Source organism: Portunus trituberculatus, chromosome 1 (assembly GCF_017591435.1).
Source record: "Portunus trituberculatus isolate SZX2019 chromosome 1, ASM1759143v1, whole genome shotgun sequence".
Taxonomy (NCBI): domain Eukaryota; kingdom Metazoa; phylum Arthropoda; class Malacostraca; order Decapoda; family Portunidae; genus Portunus; species Portunus trituberculatus.
Genome location: NC_059255.1, coordinates 1,260,985 through 1,281,270, shown reverse-complemented (window position 1 = coordinate 1,281,270; position 20,286 = coordinate 1,260,985). Strand labels below are relative to the sequence as shown.

General features: G+C 33.3%; 1 protein-coding gene across 4 annotated transcripts in view; it reads left to right on the top strand.

The window, feature by feature from the left end:
• Window positions 1–17,664, top strand: part of LOC123504341 (nicotinamide/nicotinic acid mononucleotide adenylyltransferase 1-like) — a 68,926-nt gene extending 51,262 nt beyond the window's left edge. For 2 of the 4 annotated variants that reach the window (XM_045254822.1, XM_045255054.1), the window contains one exon: window positions 15,654–17,664. In XM_045254822.1, coding sequence (XP_045110757.1) covers window positions 15,654–15,849 — 196 coding nt within the window. In that variant the 3' untranslated portion in view covers window positions 15,850–17,664. Of the gene's footprint in view, window positions 1–12,945; window positions 12,981–15,653 lie in introns of all 4 variants that reach the window. The other 2 variants (XM_045254972.1, XM_045254904.1) reach the window with 2 other exon arrangements.
• Window positions 17,665–20,286: the final 2,622 nt, after the last annotated feature.

The following is a 20,286-nucleotide window of genomic DNA, read 5'->3' as shown; positions in this document are numbered from 1 at the left end:
GCGGGAGAGTGAGAGAGAGAGAGAGAGAGAGAGAGAGAGAGAGAGAGAGAGAGAGAATTTGTAATAATAACTTGTACATAGATATTTCCATTTTCAAGAGAGAGAGAGAGAGAGAGAGAGAGAGAGAGAAAACATTTATAAATTAAAGCTTTCCCAAAACAAACAAAAAAAAGTAAATAAACTCCAATATGCAAAAAGTAATCATTGTGTTAGCCTAATATAGTAACACTTGGATTACTTAAGAGTGTGTGGTAGTGACGCACTTACTTCAATCTTCTTACTACGGTATTTATGTCAATATGTGTATATTTGTAAGTTATGTGTGGGTTTAAACTTTTGTAGGGTTAAGTAACGGTGTGTGTGTGTGTGTGTGTGTGTGTGTGTGTGTGTGTGTGTGTGTGTGTGTGTGTGTTTACAAAATGCAAAATTATTTCATTCTTTAGTTCAAAAGAAAAAAAGGAAAGAAAATGGAAAGTATAGGAAGATATTTTCAGGTCAGATTCATAATAAAACAAGAATAAATACTTATACACAGAGATGATAAAGTTGTATATTACTAGATCTTGCATTGAAAAAATATATGATAAAATATGTAAAAAAAAAAAAAAAAAGAAAAAAAACAATAACAGCAAAATAATCATTATATTTGGACATTCATTATTTCCACTAACCTTGTAACTTCTTTAGAAGCAAAATGTTACAGGGAGTGCCACGTGTAGGCCTAGAGGCCTCTTGCAGCTTCTCTTTTTCTTATCTTCTTGTGTACACATTATCTAAATATCAAAAGTTGAAGTGCCAATATTGAGATACTTAAAATATTGCCAAATAAAAAGTTATATAATAAAAAAGGAAAAATTTTAGTAAAACTCAAATATAGAAAAATCTTGAAATAAAAAAAAAGAATATCTTGACACAAGCAATAATTTATAGATGCCATTACACATGAACATTTTTCGTCAATTTACTACCAACTTTCTGAAAATGGACAATCTGTTGAGTGTGCTCTGCCATACACACTTTTCAATTTACAGTAAACAAAGCGTCGCTCAGTGTGGCCCCTGTGACACACATGCAGGCAGTCACTTCTATAAACTTGATTAGAATTGAATTGTAGGTGAACCAAACGAGTCGACACAGTATCCAGCGCGCACTAGTAGAAACAATGACATTCCAAAACTGCATACATCTATTGAGTCGTGTGCGCCATGCTGCTGTCTACTGCTATTTATCCATAAGTTGAGTGAAGTTAAGCCATTTTATGTATTTTTTATTTGAAATTTGCTTAATTAATTAACTTTTTAACAGAAGTCTTTATATTACAAACAGTAATTTTTCATCTGAAAACAAAAACTGACAATATCCTTTCTTCGTGAAGCTGACCACTGCTGTTTAATGACACATGATGGAACAGGCCAAAAGTCAACAAAAATCAAAGTTAACACACAAAACGAAGGTTGACGTACAATGTGCTGTGTGACAGCGCCATTGTCTGTCTGTCTGTCTGTGTGCCGTGCATCATATCACAGAACATAGAAAATCAATAAGACAGTAAAGGTCATGATATATTATAGCAAGTGGTATATTGCTGTGTTTTACGTGAAGGAAAGTTGCATTTTTATGTTGCTCGGCTTGGGTTTGTATGCTGCAAAGCATTATTATTATCATTAATGATAATATTTAGCTCTGATATATTTTAGTTTTATATTTCATTTTTATTATTAATGTGTGTATGTGTCTCAAAGTGTCTACACAAAAAAACGAACTAATGAACCACTAATTTCTGTCGTGCTATAGCATGATTTTCTAACACGTATATGCAGTTTTTTTATATATATATATATATATATATATATATATATATATATATATATATATATATATATATATATATATATATATATATATATATATATATATATATATATATATATATATATATATATATATATATATATATATATATATATATATATATATATATATATATATATATATATATATATATATATATATATATATATATATATATATATATATATATATATATATATATATATATATATATATATATATATATATATATATATATATATATATATATATATATATATATATATATATATATATATATATATATATATATATATATATATATATATATATATATATATATATATATATATATATATATATATATATATATATATATATATATATATATATATATATATATATATATATATATATATATATATATATATATATATATATATATATATATATATATATATATATATATATATATATATATATATATATATATATATATATATATATATATATATATATATATATATATATATATATATATATATATATATATATATATATATATATATATATATATATATATATATATATATATATATATATATATATATATATATATATATATATATATATATATATATATATATATATATATATATATATATATATATATATATATATATATATATATATATATATATATATATATATATATATATATATATATATATATATATATATATATATATATATATATATATATATATATATATATATATATATATATATATATATATATATATATATATATATATATATATATATATATATATTTTTTTTTTTTTTTTTATATATAAATATTTATATAATCAAAGTGTGATTCTCAAAATAGTGAAGTCTTCTCTTTTTTTCTAAGCGTTGTACGTTTTTCAAAACAAATATTGTATGTCTGATCAGAGCAAATTTCATATTTATTAAGTTACTCATTCATTTCCAAATTAATTTTGTATGAAAGTGAATATTCTATCCCAGCACGCACCTTACACTTTGTGAGTGCTTATCGTACACACACGTGTTTTATGTACGTATTTCCTTATTTATTTATCCACCTATTCATTTACCTCTTGTTATAAGACTGAGTGAATATTGTATAAAAGTGAATCTTGTTTCTAAGCGACAATTTGTGAGATCATTGTATGCATGAACTTGAACTTAACTTTGTATGTTTGTGTGTTCAAGATTGTGTGTTGTACATATGTAGGTCACAGAGTGATTATTGTACCTTTATAGAATGTTGTGTGTGTCGCAGAGTGAGAGTTGTACATATCGGAGTGAGTATTGTACATTTTCAGGGTGATAATTGTATATTTTAGAGAGGTCATCGTATTTCAGAGCGAGTGTCGTACATTTCAGAATAAATATCGTTCATTATTGACTAGTGTCGTTCGGACAATTCAAAATAACTATCATATGTGTTTCCAGAGTGAGTGTTATGTGTGTGTTTCAAGTAAACATTACACATTTCTGAGTGGTTGTTGAACATGTGTTTCTGAGTGTTTAGGATGCATTTCAGACGAATTCAAAGTGACTTGTACATTTCAGAGTAAATGGCGTACTTATATTTTGCTTCCGTTAATATTTCACCCTCGTCATGTGTCATACTATATTATCAATTTATCTGTTTGATTTAGGGAATGGAATCAAAATGCTTATTCGGATGCAAAAACTATTGAATTTATACTTTTGAACATATGAGATCGAAATCTTTATTAAATTGTGTATACATTTGAACGCAAGGGAATAAAACCTCTAGAATTGTTTATACATTTGAACATAAGTGATTCAAACCTCTATTGCATTGTTTATAATTTCAAACACAAGAGATTGAAAGCTGTAGTGAATTGCTTATAGATATGAACACGTGATTGAAATATCTATTTAATTATACATGTAAATCCAAGGGATTGAAACCTCTTGAATCGTTTGTAACAAGCGATTCAAACCTCTATTCACTTGTTTATATATTGGAACATAAGGGATTGAAACTCTTTTTGTGGAATTAAATGTTTGTGTGGGAGAAATGGAAGACTTGCTTTCTTGGGAGTGCTTGGTGTAGATATTGACAACTGGAACTTTTTTTCTTTTTTTTTTTCCTTGCGTGGAATTAAACCTAGGTGGAGTCAATTTTTTTTTTTTTTTTTTTTTTTTTATATATAGGTAGAACACTAGAATCCAATGCAATGTGAAATTCAAACCTTTTTTATAGATTGAATTTAAGAGTGCTCAGTTCTCCGTGGTTGGAATGCGTGGGTTGAAAGAAATATGAGGTGAAATTGAAGAGGTTATTTTAGTTTACATGGTTTTCAGCATTACTTAGTAGGAATCTTTGGAATTAAAACATTTATAGGTGGAATCAGATTTTTAAGTCTCCAGCACCACAGAGTATGGATACGTGTAACTGAAACGTTTTAAAGGAAATTAAAATTTTTAAGAACGTTTTAGAGTAGGAATGTAAGAGTTTTTGTCATTGTGTAGTAAGGACGTATGAGATTTGAATTACTAGTGGTGGAATTCAAACATTTATAAATAGAACTGAACACTTCACCTTTTTACTTTTTATGGTAGGAGTACAAGAGTTTCCAGTACATTGTGATAAGAATGTTTGGAAATGAAATGTTTATGGGCGAAACTAAACATTAAAAAAAAAAAAAAAAAAAACTCTGGGACGGAATACAGCAGTTTCCAGTGCGATATTTAGACATTTTTCATTTTCAAGATGGAACTTTAAGTGTGAAAGGGAAATGTGAACTTGAACGTTTATGAGTGGAATTGAACACTCTCCTGATGGAATAGTGAAGTTTTTGCAGCATTATGTGATATATGATAGTTTCTTTTGCCATATAGTACAGTAAGAGTGTTCATAGTGAGCATGTGATGAAGAGAGCATAATTACTCTGGTGAAGTGGTGAGGGAAGTTATATGTAGAGGTAGGTAAGATATGGATTTAAACTATTATTTACATATTTATTTATTGTATTTCACGCTGAACTGATATTATGATACCTAAAACATTGAGTAAATTCCTAAGAGCTTGTGCTGTGAAGTAATAATAATCATAAGTAATAATAATGACAACAATAATTATTTACATAGATTTTTAAAATGCAGTTATCGAAGTGTATGTATGTATGTATGTATGTATGTACGTACGTATCTCTATTCCCTGATTCTCAAGTGAACTAACACTACTAATGCTTATAAGTAGTAATTATGCGTTAGACAGTGTGTGTGTGTGTGTGTGTGTGTGTGTGTGTGTGTGTGTGTGTGTGTGTGTGTGTGTGTGTGTATAGTCTTACTTATATACAGCTGTTAAGTAACTGTAGTGGCGCTCTTCCTCTAAATCTTAAGTTGTGTAGTAATTGTGATAAAAAGTAAGAACAAATTTTGACTTTTTAATCTCTCTCTCTCTCTCTCTCTCTCTCTCTCTCTCTCTCTCTCTCTCTCTCTCTCTCTCTCTCTCTCTCTCTCTCTCTCTCTCTCTCTCTCTCTCTCTCTCTCTCTGAATTCTCTCTCTCTCTCTCTCTCTCTCTCTCTCTCTCTAAAGATTGTTAAACAATATTTCAGAGCATTGTTATTATTATTATTATTATTATTTATTATTATTATTATTATTATTATTATTATTATTATTATTATTGTTATTATTATTATTATTATTATTATTATTATTATTATTATTATTATTATTATTACTACTACTACTACTACTACTACTACTACTACTACTACTACTACTACTACTACTACTACTACTATTAGGTTAGGTTTCCTCAATATATTTTGTCTAGCAATAATCATAGACATTCTTAAACTTTATTCGCCTTGTTACAGTGTGTGTGTGTGTGTGTGTGTGTGTGTGTGTGTGTGTGTGTGTGTGTGTGTGTGTGTGTGTGTGTGTGTGTGTGTGTGTGTGTGTGTGTGTGTTTCATTATTATTTTTTTTGTTTTCTTTTCTATTTTTATATTGAGAGGTAACAATAGTACTAATAATGTATAATCTACTTTATATATATATATATATATATATATATATATATATATATATATATATATATATATATATATATATATATATATATATATATATATATATATATATATATATATATATATATATATATATATATATATATATATATATATCTCTCTCTCTCTCTCTCTCTCTCTCTCTCTCTCTCTCTCTCTCTCTCTCTCTCTCTCTCTCTCTCTCTCTCTCTCTCTCTCTCTCTCTCTCTCTCTCTCTCTCTCTCTCTCTCTCTCTCTCTCTCTCTCTCTCTCTCTCTCTCTCTCTCTCTCTCTCTCTCTCTCTCTCTCTCTCTCTCTCTCTCTCTCTCTCTCTCTCTCTCTCTCTCTCTCTCTCTCTCTCTCTCTCTCGTTAAAAAGCAGGAATGCACGTTTGAATACATAAGAATAAGTGAGTGAATGCATGAATGAGAAAAATCACAAAAATAACAATAATAATATTGATAATGATAATATTAATGATGATATAATAATAATAATAATAATGATAATAAAGATAATAATAATTATAATGATTCAGCGCTATGGAATATATTAGGAAAAATTAAAACCCTTACAAAATAAAATACAAAAAAAAGTTAATTTTAAGATACGGAAAACGTAATATTAACTCATTAAACTTAACGTAGGCAAACGTATCGTTAAGAGTAAAAAAAAAAAAAAAAAAAAAAATTACCCAACCTACAAAAAAAACTAGAAAAATACAAAAAAAACTACAATAATTATAATAACTTTAGGTAATAATACTAATACTACTAATAATAAATTTCATATGTTCTTTATATGTAACACTTTATCATTACCCGTGCATCATGATGGAGTGATTCATAAATATACCTGCAAAAGCTCAAATTCTTGTCCCACCCTGTACTGCGCGTGGAACAAGTGACTGCCAGTTGCTATAATACTCTATCTCTTAAGTATTACCTATTATTATTGACTTCCTCCTTCCTCCTGTCCCCTGCGTGACTGTATGGCTGTATGATTTATATTTAGACATGCTGTAGAGATAGACTAGGCTGTGTGTGTGTGTGTGTGTGTGTGTGTGTGTGTGTGTGTGTGTGTGACGCTTTGATAGGCTTATTAGTTCATCTCTAACCCTCCTTTTGGTGTAAAATGCGTGTGTTTTTTTTGGTTCATAATCCTAGAGGGAGGATGAAAATACTAATGTGTCTGTATATATATATGCGTACTGTATTTTAAGAAGTAACAACAAGGCTTTCCCTATCGTTATTGTTCGTCTTAGCGCCTCTTCCTCTTTTTAATGGGGTGACTAAAGGGAGGATTTGTTGATGTTTTGTTTGGGTTTTTTCTTCACGACGGGGGATGACAAAATGGCTGTTGTTTTTATTTTATTTTTCTTCTTTTTCCGTCTTGAACGATTTGAGTTAAATAGGTTTTATTGTGATTTATTTCTTGTATATCTTTCATTTGTTTGTAATCATGTTATGGTAGGTAGAAAGGAAAGGAGTAGGAAGAAGAAAACATGAGAAAAAAAAGAAATGAAAGGTGAAAAAGTCGAATTTAAAAGGAAGAGAAGAGAAGGAGGAAGAAAATAAGGAATATGAAAAAAAAGTAAATAGATTGTCTACATGGCTGAGTTGTGCTTCCTTGTCTTAAACGTGCTGACTAAAGGAGGAGGGTGGGCTTACACCGGCTGCTGCTGTTCTGCTCACGATGCTACGCTCCCTGTGTGTGCAAGATTGTTGTTCAAGTAGCTTGTCTGTCGGCGGCCCAGCAACTTTTTCTAACACAGTTTAGCTGACTCGTGTAACCTTTGAGTCACTCCGGACAAGAACTTAAGGTCCCTATGCACTAGGGGCTGAACGCGCACGTGCTATTATTAAGACGTTGATTTTAACAGTTTTCAAAAGAGCTCAGCGATGGCATGCCACTCATGAAGAGTTTCCACTTTGAGCCTCATTTTCGCTGTCAACTTGTGTTGAGACACGTCATAGCTAAGTTATATCTTGCTGCTGTCTTGCACACATCCGTTCTGGCGCGCAATATAACTCACCTTCATGTTGAGATTATCTTGCCTCCATCGCAAGGTGTTGGAAACGTATGTTGAGATGGAGTCACATCTCGAGTCATGACGTCAGATACACATAAGTTATGTGTCTGTGCCTATACACCACATGGAAAAAAACAAACAAACATATTTTCAACTTAATGAAGGTAGACTGCCTTGCCGGTGTCGTGGGTAACATCCTACTTGCCCATGACATTCAAGTTGAGCACCGGACATCGGCAGCCAAAATGGCTTCCATTCAAATATCTTGCTGCGTAACGTTTAGCTGCCATGAATGAGCGTTTTCAATTAGCAAATATTGAGGGCCTCGGAAGATGTTCATTATATATTTTTTGTTTCCTATATGGATATTACTGCCACTTAAACTTTTAGAAATACACCTAAGAGCACTAAACCATTAGGGCCTAACAGGCAGCATCATGAAATACAGTTACAAGCGTGTGCTATGGTTATGGTTAGGTTAGGTTAGGTTTACTTGCAATGTATTAGGTCTATATATAGGTCCACAAAGAGATCGCAATATCAGAAGAGCCCTGACAATCTCATATTTGAATCAGCTGAAAGGAAGCAAGACCGCGCGTTCTCTGCATGGTGAGTGCCTCAGCTAATTTGAAGTCATCACAAGTTGACCAAGAAAACGCGTCGATTGTTGTGTCCTGGTTCCGATGGGCCATGTTGAGCGGACCATTAGAGTGGGCAGATGGTCGCTCAACACACAGACAGGTCCGCAAATAAAATATGAATGGACCAAGAATGCCACCCTGTACTTCATAGAAATGCTGAAGGAACATCCTTGTATATAGAATATAAAAAACAAAACAAGGAATACAAGATGAAAAACATGAGAAATCAAAGTTTGAATATAATTGAAGCAGAATTGTTGTTTGCCGAGGTGCACTTCCTACCCTCACCCACGGTCCAGATATACATCTGGACCGTGGTGAGGGTATCTGGACCGTGCCCTCACCAAAGTTGAGTGACTCCGTGTGACGCTCGGTGCACCAGTGTATACACTGCAGTGTGGCTTCAACATCACTCGTGCCTCGTGGGGCTGAGTTATGGCGTACAGTGTATACAGAACTGTACTGTCACAGCACCGCACTGCTCCCCTTGGAAGAGAAGGTGCACATCGTAGATCAGTATAGCATCGCATCGCAGCGCAGTGCTCACAATAGCATCCCACAGCTGGCGTAGCATCGCAGGCGGTGTAAATTCGCCTGATATTGCGTGTACGTTTGGGTCTCTTATCGGTGTTTCTAACAGGGTGACTAAATAATCCGTGTTTTGTTTTGTTTTTTCTCTCTCTTTTTGACAGTTTCCTTACTAATAACGCATTTTCAGAGTGAGTTGTACATTTGCAAGTTTATTTATTCATGCATTGTGCCTTTTTTTTTTTTTTTTTTTTTTTTTTTTTTCAAAGTTTGTGGTGTTTCCATTTTCTGTATTAAGGCGGGTTCACACGTGCTAATATGCCACTGAAATTGCAAGTCGCTAGAAGCATCGACAGAAGCCTTCTAGTTGGAACACGTTCACACATAGCGACTGGGAAGAATCGGCTTGTTGGCGGGAAGTGAATGTAAACAACCAGCTGCCAAAACAAAATGTCTTCCTACGATGATGATCAAATTAGATCATCACATTTATTCACTCCTCATCTCCAACAACACGCACTCTGCACAGAGGGAGACAGTTCTTGGAGAGTGGCAGTCATATTATTGAACACTGATTTGCGTCCCAGATGTGTTCTGTTTCCCTCACCAACTCCAAAATCTTCTCTACAGCGACGCCACCTTTTCAAATCTTTCTCCTTGACGTCGCAATGTAAACAAAGTCTCAAATCGACTGAACAAGACCAACGTATTGGTCTTGTTTTGCGATTGGTTTTTCCAGTCGCTGGGCATAGATATATTCAGTCAGAAACTCTACGAACTTGCAATTTCAGCCGCATATTCACACGTGTGAACCCGCCTTTACAAAGTGACATAAATCGAACTCACTTATCTTTTTGTTTGTTTATTTTGCACTCATTCATTTATATCTGTAGTATTTATTATCTTAATATATATTTCAGAATATTTGCGTCTTCCAGTGAGAGCTTTCCGTGTTTCTTCACTTAAGATAAGAGCATTACCAGTCCTTTCTTGACATATTTATTTTAGCGTTTAGATGTTCACTTATGATTGAAGGTTATTTGTTGCTGGAGAAAGATCGTGTTCCTTGGCAGGGTGGTGGTGGTAGTAGTGGTGGTGATGGAAGGAAATGTAAACTGATAACAAGGAAAGACCGTGCTATTATTATTATTATTATTATTATTATTATTATTATTATTATTATTTGTTATTATTATTATCATTATTATTGTTATATAGAAATTTTTGTCGACTTTTTTTTATCTATTGTACGAAAAAAGTTTGTATCTAATTATTTTTTAGCAAATTGTGTCTCTAAACATCATTATAATCACAAACTAACAAAATGTATTGCTATTGTGATTGTATTGAAAGAAAAACCACATATCTCTCTCTCTCTCTCTCTCTCTCTCTCTCTCTCTCTCTCTCTCTCTCTCTCTCTCTCTCTCTCTCTCTCTCTCTCTCTCTCTCTCTTAATAGTGTTTTAAATTAATCAAACATGAATTTTTCCCTCTCTTTTTAACTCCTTTTGTTTACTGTGAGGGAAGGAATTACATGGGGAGGGAGGATATGTATGGGTTTGCGTAATTAGTATGGTTTAATATTACTCTAATTATTGGAAAGGGTAAAAGTTTGATATTACTATTATTATCGTGCCACATTTTTTTTTTTTTTTTTTTTTATTTATTCATTTTTTTTATCGTATCATCAACCTCACTTCGTCTGGTGTTTGTCATCATCATCATCATTTTCATGGAGGTTTTACTTATATATACATTTCATAATTTCCTTATCCTGTCTTCATTACCACCATCATTATTAGCGGTTCTTATTTATTTATTTTTTTATTTATTTATTTATTTTTTTTGTCACGAAACAGTCACTTTATCAACCTCTCCCTACACACTCTTGTTATCTTGTCTTGTCCTGCTTCCTTGCTGATCATTATTCGTATTTCTTTCATTTACAAAAACTGAAACAAAAAAAAAAGAAAAGAAAAAACTAGTGTGATGGTTTAACATTGTGTGTGTGTGTGTGTGTGTGTGTGTGTGTGTGTGTGTGTGTGTGTGTGTGTGTGTACAATACTTTCACACCTGTGTACATACTAATTGATTAATACACCTGTTGGAATGTGTGTTCGTTTTTTGCACAGTTGTATGTAAGTGTGTATGTTTATGTAGTGTGTGTGTGTGTGTGTGTGTGTGTGTGTGTGTGTGTGTGTGTGTGTGTGTGTGTGTGTGTGTGTGTTCTATAACTTAATGCCTTCGTGATTTAGAACTAATATATAAACTATCTATTTAATTATTTGTTCTATTTATTCAATTTTATATTCATTATCCTTATATTGTCATTTTCATTTACTTCTTAATCAACTTCTCATTTTTTCATTCATTTTATTCATCTCGTTACTTATTGATTTATTTTTTACATTTTCATCATTTTTTTATTATTTTTCAATTTTTATTCACATCTGTTCCTTTGTATTTATTATCGTGTTCAAATATTCCTTCTGTTTCTCTCTTTATTCTCTTATTCATTTACTTTTTTGTATATTTTCTCTATTTCTTATTTGTCATTTACTTTTTTTTCCTCTGTTTTATAATCAGTTTCATGTCATTTTCTTTAATAAGATTTCTTTTATCATCCTCCATTTTCTCTATCTCAGGTTTTCCTCAGCTAAGAGAGAGAGAGAGAGAGAGAGAGAGAGAGAGAGAGAGAGAGAGAGAGATTGTCTTTAATGTTGTGCAAGCTTGTAAAAAATATTTCCTCCCTCCCTTATTTCCTTCCTTTTTCCCATCCCTGACAAAGATATATCCCTTTAGTCTCCCTTTCTTTCCCTCCTTCCCTTACCGCCTTTTCCTCCTCTTGCTTCCTATTACGCTTCCTTCTTCTTCTTCTTCTTCTTCTTCTTCTTCTTCTTCTTCTTCTTCTTCTTCTTCTTCTTCTTCTTCTTCTTCTTCTTCTTCTTCTTCTTCTTCTTCTTCTTCTTCTTCTTCTTCTTCTTCTTCTTCTTCTTCTTCACATTATTCTTTTTGTTTTCTCTCTCTTCTTTCTCTATTTTCTTTCTATTTTTTTCTCTAGCTTACGTTTTCTTTCTTATCTTACTTTTTGTTTTTATTTGATGCTTCTTGTTTTTTTGCTTCATTTTGTCCTTTTCTCCATTCTTTTTCTTTTTTCTTTTGCCTTTCTGCTTCCAATCTTTTCTTATTCTTCCTTTCCTCCTTTCTACTCCTTCTTTTCCCTTCCCTTCCTTCCCCTTCCCCATCCCTGCCCCGTCCCCTCCTACCTCCTTCTCCCCTCCCTCCTCCCCCCTCGAGTTTTTTGTCTATTCAATCGCTAGTAATAAAACTTAACCAAAAAATTACCTCTTATATTCTTTAACCTTCCAGACAAATAGAAATGAGATGCACTTACGCACCTTTCATTATTTGCTTATTGTTATGATGACGGGTGTGTGTGTGTGTGTGTGTGTGTGTGTGTGTGTGTGTGTGTGTGTGTGTGTGTGTGTGTGTGTGTGTGTGTGTGTGTGTGTGTCTGTTTGTCTGACTATCTGTCTGTCTCTGTCTACACCTGCACTTTTCCATGCCTGCTTATGCAACCACATCTGCCCATCACACCTGCTAGAGAGAGAGAGAGAGAGAGAGAGAGAGAGAGAGAGAGAGAGAGAGAGAGAGAGAGAGAAAGGTGGCCCTGATAAAGAATATAGATGAAAGAAAAATTTAGTGGAAAAATAGTCGCCATTGAAAGAAGAGGAAGAAAACGGAAAAGAAATTTAAGTGATTAAGATTTCTTTATTTTTATTTAGATTAAGAAAGAAAAGAAAACTATTTATTTTCATTCTATTTTCTCACAATGACTTTTGAATTTTCAGACTCATTAGTAAAATAGATAAAAAAAAAAACATTGGTAAGTATTCTTAAGTATAATAAGTCATAATAGTAATAATAATGATAATAAATAATAATGATAATAATAATAATAATAATAATAACGATGATAATAGTATTAATAATGATGATAATAATGGTAATAATAATAACAACTACCTTAAATGTACCTTATTTTAGTCCCTGAAGCTAAGTGTGTCTGGAACCCTGCCTCTCGTCCCGCCCCTTTCTTTCCCTGCCTTCTAGATTGGTCCGTGTTAAATATTGCCTTTTTTTTCTCTTTTTTTATTAAATTATTTTTTTTATCCGTTTCTTTTTTCTTTTTCTTTTTTGCCTTTCTTTCCATCTGTAATTCTACCTTTATTTTTTCTATTTGTTTTACATTTATTGATCTTATCATCCGTCCATCGATCTTTATATCTAGCGATTTTATATATATTTTTTTTCATTTGTTTTCTCTTTCCTTCATCATTTTTTTTACTTAACAATACAAATTATCTTTTCTTCGTGATAGAAAATAAGACTTAAGTTTCATAATTAATTCATTTTAATTATTTCCATCCCTTCTGAAAAAAAAGAAGAGGTAGAGGAGGAGAAGCGGAGGCGTACCAGACAATACAGCTTGCAAATAAGATGAATCAATTTTGCATCCCCTTCAGTTTTCAATGATGATAATGTTAATATGTCTTCATCTTTATTGTAAGTGTGTAGTGTTACTTAAATCCACAATAACATCTGCCAATTAAGGTATTCAGGTAGCAGTGAGTGTTAAGTAACTATAGTGTGTGTTTTTATAAGTGTGTATATAAATAGGTGTGTTTTAGTTGTGTGTTTCATGCATGTGATTACTTTGTGGTAACTGTTTGTGTTGTTTTTCTTTTTATTCTCTCTCTCTCTCTCTCTCTCTCTCTCTCTCTCTCTCTCTCTCTCTCTCTCTCTCTCTCTCTCTCTCTCTCTCTCTCTCTCTCTCTCTCTCTCACACACACACACACACACACACACACACACACACACACACACACACACACACACACACACACACACACACACTTGACTCAGTAAAATAAACAGAATGCACCAGTCTAGTAGTGTCATGTGTCCCGTTGTTCTCACCTGCCATAATCACTACCACACACTTGACACACTTGAAACCTTTAAAGATACACTATGTAGCTATCCGGTGGTTTCAGTACCTTGGTTCACTGACCAAGCAATGTTTACCAGCCTTTTTAAAGAGTCGGTGATTCTGAAACACAAGAATATAGGATTTGGTGCAGTAAGTCAATAGGCCTACATGTGGCGGACCTTGTAGGAAACATGTCTGCCTATTCCCACCAAATACCGTTCACATTATGCAGTTTCTCGCTGGATGTTGTTATGGCTGCCACATTGGAAATGTTTGTGATTGCTGTTGCACACATTGAAACACAACTCTTCCCAATTTGCAGCCTATTATGGGATGGACTGTAAGAGATTACTGTGTGTATGTTTACTTCCTTTTCACTTAACGAATCAGTCTTTCTTACATCACAGTAAAGTTCTTTTTATGCAACAACAATGTTGTCTCGATTTTCATACTCTTGTAAAGTTTTATCCCGTAAAACAAGCCTCACTTCTACCAGTGGTATTGGGTAAATAATCAGTCAGTATCTTGCTCCATTGTCTGAGATGAATTTTCAGGAGATGCATTAGAAATGTTTGTTACACAATATCTGTGCAGCCAGTAACTATGTAGTGTGATAACTTATTTATTTCATTTATTTATTTTTTATTTTTTTGTTTATTTATTTATTTATTTATTTTTATCCCACTGCCACCACACACGGGCACAGAAGTAGACATGATCAGTAGCACACCACAGCTGCATCCAGGTCCGAATTGTCAATCACTCACACCTGCGCAATATAATAAGGGACTCATAAACTTTCAGTCGAATGTTGTGTCCGGGTCCGGACCACATTAAAACAAAGCAAGAAACCGCATAATGTGAAAAGCTGCTTAGGTGCTGTCCATAGCAGTTGGTTTAACCCGCACAGTTCAAATCACATTGGTGCAGTAACATTCCTATGTCAAAGGAGGTGTTCAGAAACAACCATGGACTTCTTCCTCTCACCATAATTCCCGCACGAGTCAAGGTCTACTATAGGAGACACGCAGGTAGATTTACATGGATTTGAATGGAAGCATACGTACTGGTAGTTTGAAGGCCGCTCTACACTTCCATTGACTGGCTTGGCCGGTGATCCTAGCCAAATGAATTTGTTCCAGCAGATGATTTCGTCAAAATTCTGAATTAATTGAAGAATTTGTCTAGATGTTCTCTTAGCTTGGGATACAATGTTGTGATCATCCCATGTGTCAGTCAGTTGTCAAGAACGCCTCTATTGAATTGAATTGTATTACACCGCCACTGTTTAGACCGTGGGTGTGAAGCCGCCTATGTAGTGTGACCAGGGTCTTATCCATACACTAATCTCCTCAACCTTTCAGTTAACTTATACATAATACAGCCTCACCACCGTCCCCGATAATCTATGCATCAACCTAACCTGACATCCCAATATATACATATATACACTAATTAATTCCTAACCATTTTCGTATTCCTTCCTTTCTTCTCGTACCCTACCATTCCTTTGTACTTTTTCATTCCTTCCTCACAGCATCTCAATACCCTCTCCTTTCATTGCAGACAAGCGAGACGCCTGCATGTCCTCGGTAAAGAACTTGTGGGACCGTGTGGGCTGTGTGAGGCCGCAGGAACCGGCACCAGAGTACATGCCTGTGGTGGTGTGAACATGGACGCAGTAAACATAGACACCGCCACTGTAACCACCACCACCCTGCAGCCCTCGCCCACCCCACCTCCCTCCACACTCGTCACCTGAAGGATGGAGTGTGTTGGGTCATCTTGGGTCACGTTGGGTCATGTTGGGTCGTATTAAATCGTCTTTGTCACCTCATAATGCTCGTCTTGTCAGCACCGCCACGCTAGCTTTCTGAATGGAGACAGGATGATTGGCTGGTTGACTGGCTGACTGGTTCGTATTTTGCCCGATTGTCAGGCTTGTTGACTGGCTGGCTGGCTGTTGGCTAGCTGCTTTGGGGTGCCGTTTTGGTGAAGCGAGTCAAGGTTCGTTGGGTTTTTGAAGCAGAAATTGGTGAGAAGCGATCTAGAAGAGAAGTGTTTTTGTAAGTTGGTGAGTAAAGTAAGTTGGGTTTTCGAAGTGAGAATTGGTGAGAGAAGTTACATACTGATTTTGCTAGTAAAGAACGTGGGCTTTAAAGTGTTTTGTGACTAAGTAAGGAAAAATAGGTTGTAATTTCGTGTGGGAATTGTGTTTCATTGACTTGATGAACAATTTACTTTTTTTCCCTTTTTCGTGTGTGAGAATTCGTGAGAAAATGGTGCTTTTTTTTTTCAAGAGAACTGATGCTTAGGAGTTTTTTTTTCCTTGACTTGGTATCTTTAAGTTTTAACTGACTTGATGACTAGTGAAAAATTATGATTGGAACGTATCAGCACGTTTCATTCTCTGTATTAGTAAATGTTCGTTTGCTTGTGGAAATAATGATTAGAAGGCTATGTTTGGATGGAAAATTTGGTAGTTTGGCTTAGATTGTTGAAAAATACTAAAATATGTTTCAACATGTTTTTAATTTAGAGTAGAAAATACTTGTTTGCTTGTGAAATAATGATTAGAATTTTATTAGAGCTTTTGTTTTGCTTGAAAAATGCATCATATTGATTTGACTTGATGAAAAATAGCGTGTTTGTGAATGTCTTGCCTCTAAATTAGGTAACATCCCTTTTATCGGCAAAATAGTGATCGGACTGTGGTCAGAGGTTTTGTTTGGATTAGGAAATATTGCAGTTTGGCTTGGATTCGTTAAAAATATATATATATTGGAATGTGTTTGAACATCCTTTGGGCTTTGGATTAGAAAGGATTAGCTTGTTTGGTGAAATAATGATTAGGAAGGTGACTCAAGGCATTGTTTGGATGAGGAAATATTGTAGTTTGGCTTTGACTGGTGTAAAATGATGTTTGTGAGTTTTTTAAGGTTTTTCCCTTTGGATTTGAAAACTGCTTACATGGTGAAATAATTATTTGAGAGTGATTAGAACCTTCGTTTGTATTAGGTAAAGTAATTTGACTTGATTGGTGAGGAAAAATATTGGAATGTGTCTAAACACGTTTTACGCTCTCGATTAAAAAGATTAGCTTGTTTGGTGAAATAGCAATCGTAAAAGGATTAGATTCGTTTGGATTTGGATTTGTAGTTCTTTAATTTGGATTGGTGATAAAATATTGGAATGTGTCTGAACGTACTTTGTGCTTTGGAACGAAAAAAAGAATGACGAGGTTAGTGAAATAATGTTTGGAAAGTGATTCGATGCTTCATTTGACTCGCATTGGAAAGTATTGATTGGTGACTGGAAGTTGTTAAGATTATTGATGATTGAAAAGATGGTTAAGAGGTACTTGATGAAGTAATTAATGATTCTAGATGGATAATTGGATAGTCATTGTTTTCAAGGCACTGATTTGGTGACTAGCAGATATTAAGAAACCTGTTAGGAATGAGAAAAAAGTTATTGGTAATTAGATAGTTGACTGTAGATGTTAACGAGGGAACTGACGATTAGAGACTGGTAATTGGACAGTCAATGATTAGAAAACACTGATTTGTGATGGGAAGTTCTCAAGAGCCCAGTTAATGATTAGGACGAAGTGATTGGTGATTAGAAAGATGATTAGGACATAGTTAAAGAATTAGCGATTGGTAGACAGGTAATTGGAGAGTTAATGGCTAGAAGACACTGATTGGTGAATGGATGCTCTTGAGAAGCCATTTAATGATTAGTAGGCAATGATTAGACATAGATATGATTAGTAATTAGATCAAACTTATCCCCATTTTACTCAACTTGGCGGAAAGGCGATCTGAAATGGTAAATGGTGATTGGTCAAGACTGATTAGGACACGAGGAAGGTCACAGGTGATTGGAGGAGCCATGCTGGTTTTCTATTGGTCATTTGGCAGCATGTGGTCCCTTCCTGCTTGCTGATTGGTCGAGGATGGAGAGTGCTCGCTAGTCATTGGTTGTTCGGTTCCTTTGCTTGATTGTGATTGGCTGGTGAAGATTAGGTGGTGTGGAATGAGATTGTTTGTTTGTTTGTTTGTTTTTCATTTGACTATTCCATTGCTTTTATTTTATTTATTATTATTATTATTATTATTATTATTATTATCAGCATCATCATCATCATCATCATCACTATCGGAAGAGTAAGATGAGGCAGAAAGGAACCATCACACCAGCGCAGTTATAAAGGACAGGCAGTGTGTGTGTGTGTGTACGCTAACCTGGCACTTTCGTAAACAAACTGCCTAATCTTTTTGATATAGTTTATATTATTTATTAATTTTGCTAATTTTTTTTTTTTTTTTTTTTTTTCGTGATTGATTTTTTTTTATTAGTGTTTTTCTGACAAGTGTTTATTTTTTTTTTTAGTTTATTAATTTATTTTCTTATTTTTTGCTCAATTTTTCGAGTTATGGAATTTCAAGTATATATTTTGTAAGACTCTCCTGTTTCAGCATTTGTTATAGAGATTTAAACATTTTTTTTTTAAACCTTTGATTCTTCCCTTCATATATTCATTTTTTTATTATTATTATCGCAAGTCAAATTTATTCATTTAGTCAGCATTGCATTAGTCACCAAGCTTTACCTTTCCACTGAGGGCAGTTTGTTTACGGAGGTGACGGAACGCTGGCCACTGGTGAGCTTTGTGGTCCTGCAGGATTACCACCATTACTGCGCAGGGGGAAGGAGTGTTGAGGGGCTGCACGCTCACGATTTATTACTGTTTGCTTGTTTGCCTCGAAGGGAGAGTGTCTGTGTTGCTTGTCACGGTGAACGATTGGGTGAAGTTTGACTTTTTTTCAATTTATTACTATTGTTGTTTTGCTTCATTATTTATTTATTATTTTATTTTTTTCATTTATCGTTTTTAAGGGAAGTATTTAGTTTGTTATAAATGGTGATGGGTTGAAATTTTACTTTTCTCTATTTGATTTCATTACATTAGTATTATTATTATTATTATTATTATTATTATTATTATTATTATTATTATTATTATTATTATCATCATCATCATCACCATTATTATTTTATTTGTTTTTATTTTTTTAAGTTCAGGTAAATGATAATTAATTTGTTGTACATAATGACGGGTTCTTTTTTTTTTATATATAGACTAGACCTATAGTTTTCTTTTTCACTTATTTTCTTTTTATTAATTATGATACATTTTCTTAGATTTTTCTCTTCCTTCACTATATTTTCATTAATTTATGTTATTGCTTTTCATCTGATTATTTCAGAAAATTCGTGGAGTTCCTTTTTTTTCACATATGTATATTTTTTTTATTTCACGTCTTTTTTTTTTCCCCTAATATTCCTGATCACTACGACAAATCCTACACACACCATCCTTCACTTAATGTCATCGTGATAACAACAGTAATATCCCTTGACTGATTTAATTATTGTCTTCTTTTTTCACTTTATATTCCTGATCACTTCGACAAACTCTGCACACACCATCCTTTACTAAATGTCATGGTAATAACAGTACTATCCCCAGCACCTCTCTATATATCACAACTTGCACCACTACCTACCTACATTTTATCGCCGCAAATATACATGAAGTCTTTGGAACATTTTCGTGAATCTTGGTCTCAGTAGAAAGATGTATTGTTAGTCACTCGTAATAGAAAAGCTCAAAATATACATAGAGGAAAGTATACGTCATTATATACTGAGCGAGATGGTGGCGTGTGTGTGTGTGTGTGTGTGTGTGTGTGTGTGTGTGTGTGTGTGTGTGTGTGTGTGTGTGTCAAAGTCATACGTGGTGCAGAAGTTGTTGAAACGGAAGAATATATATATATATATACAAAAGAGATAGTTAATTCCTGATGTTCGTTAAATTGATGCTCGTATGAGAGAGAGAGAGAGAGAGAGAGGAGGTGGGAAGGGTTAGGTGTAAAAGTAATACATGTTAATTGGTGCAAAAAGAAAATAGAAAATATTTAATGTGTGATATTTTTTAGCTATTTACGAGAGAGAGAGAGAGAGAGAGAGAGAGAGAGAGAGCAATTAGTTTGTTTACATTGTGCCAAAAAAATGAATAAGTATTCCAACTTAATGCCGAAAAAAGAGTTAAACAATACATGAGAAAGTAAAGAGGAAAAGGTTTACAAAATATAACAATGAATTTTAGATCTGCTCTCTCTCTCTCTCTCTC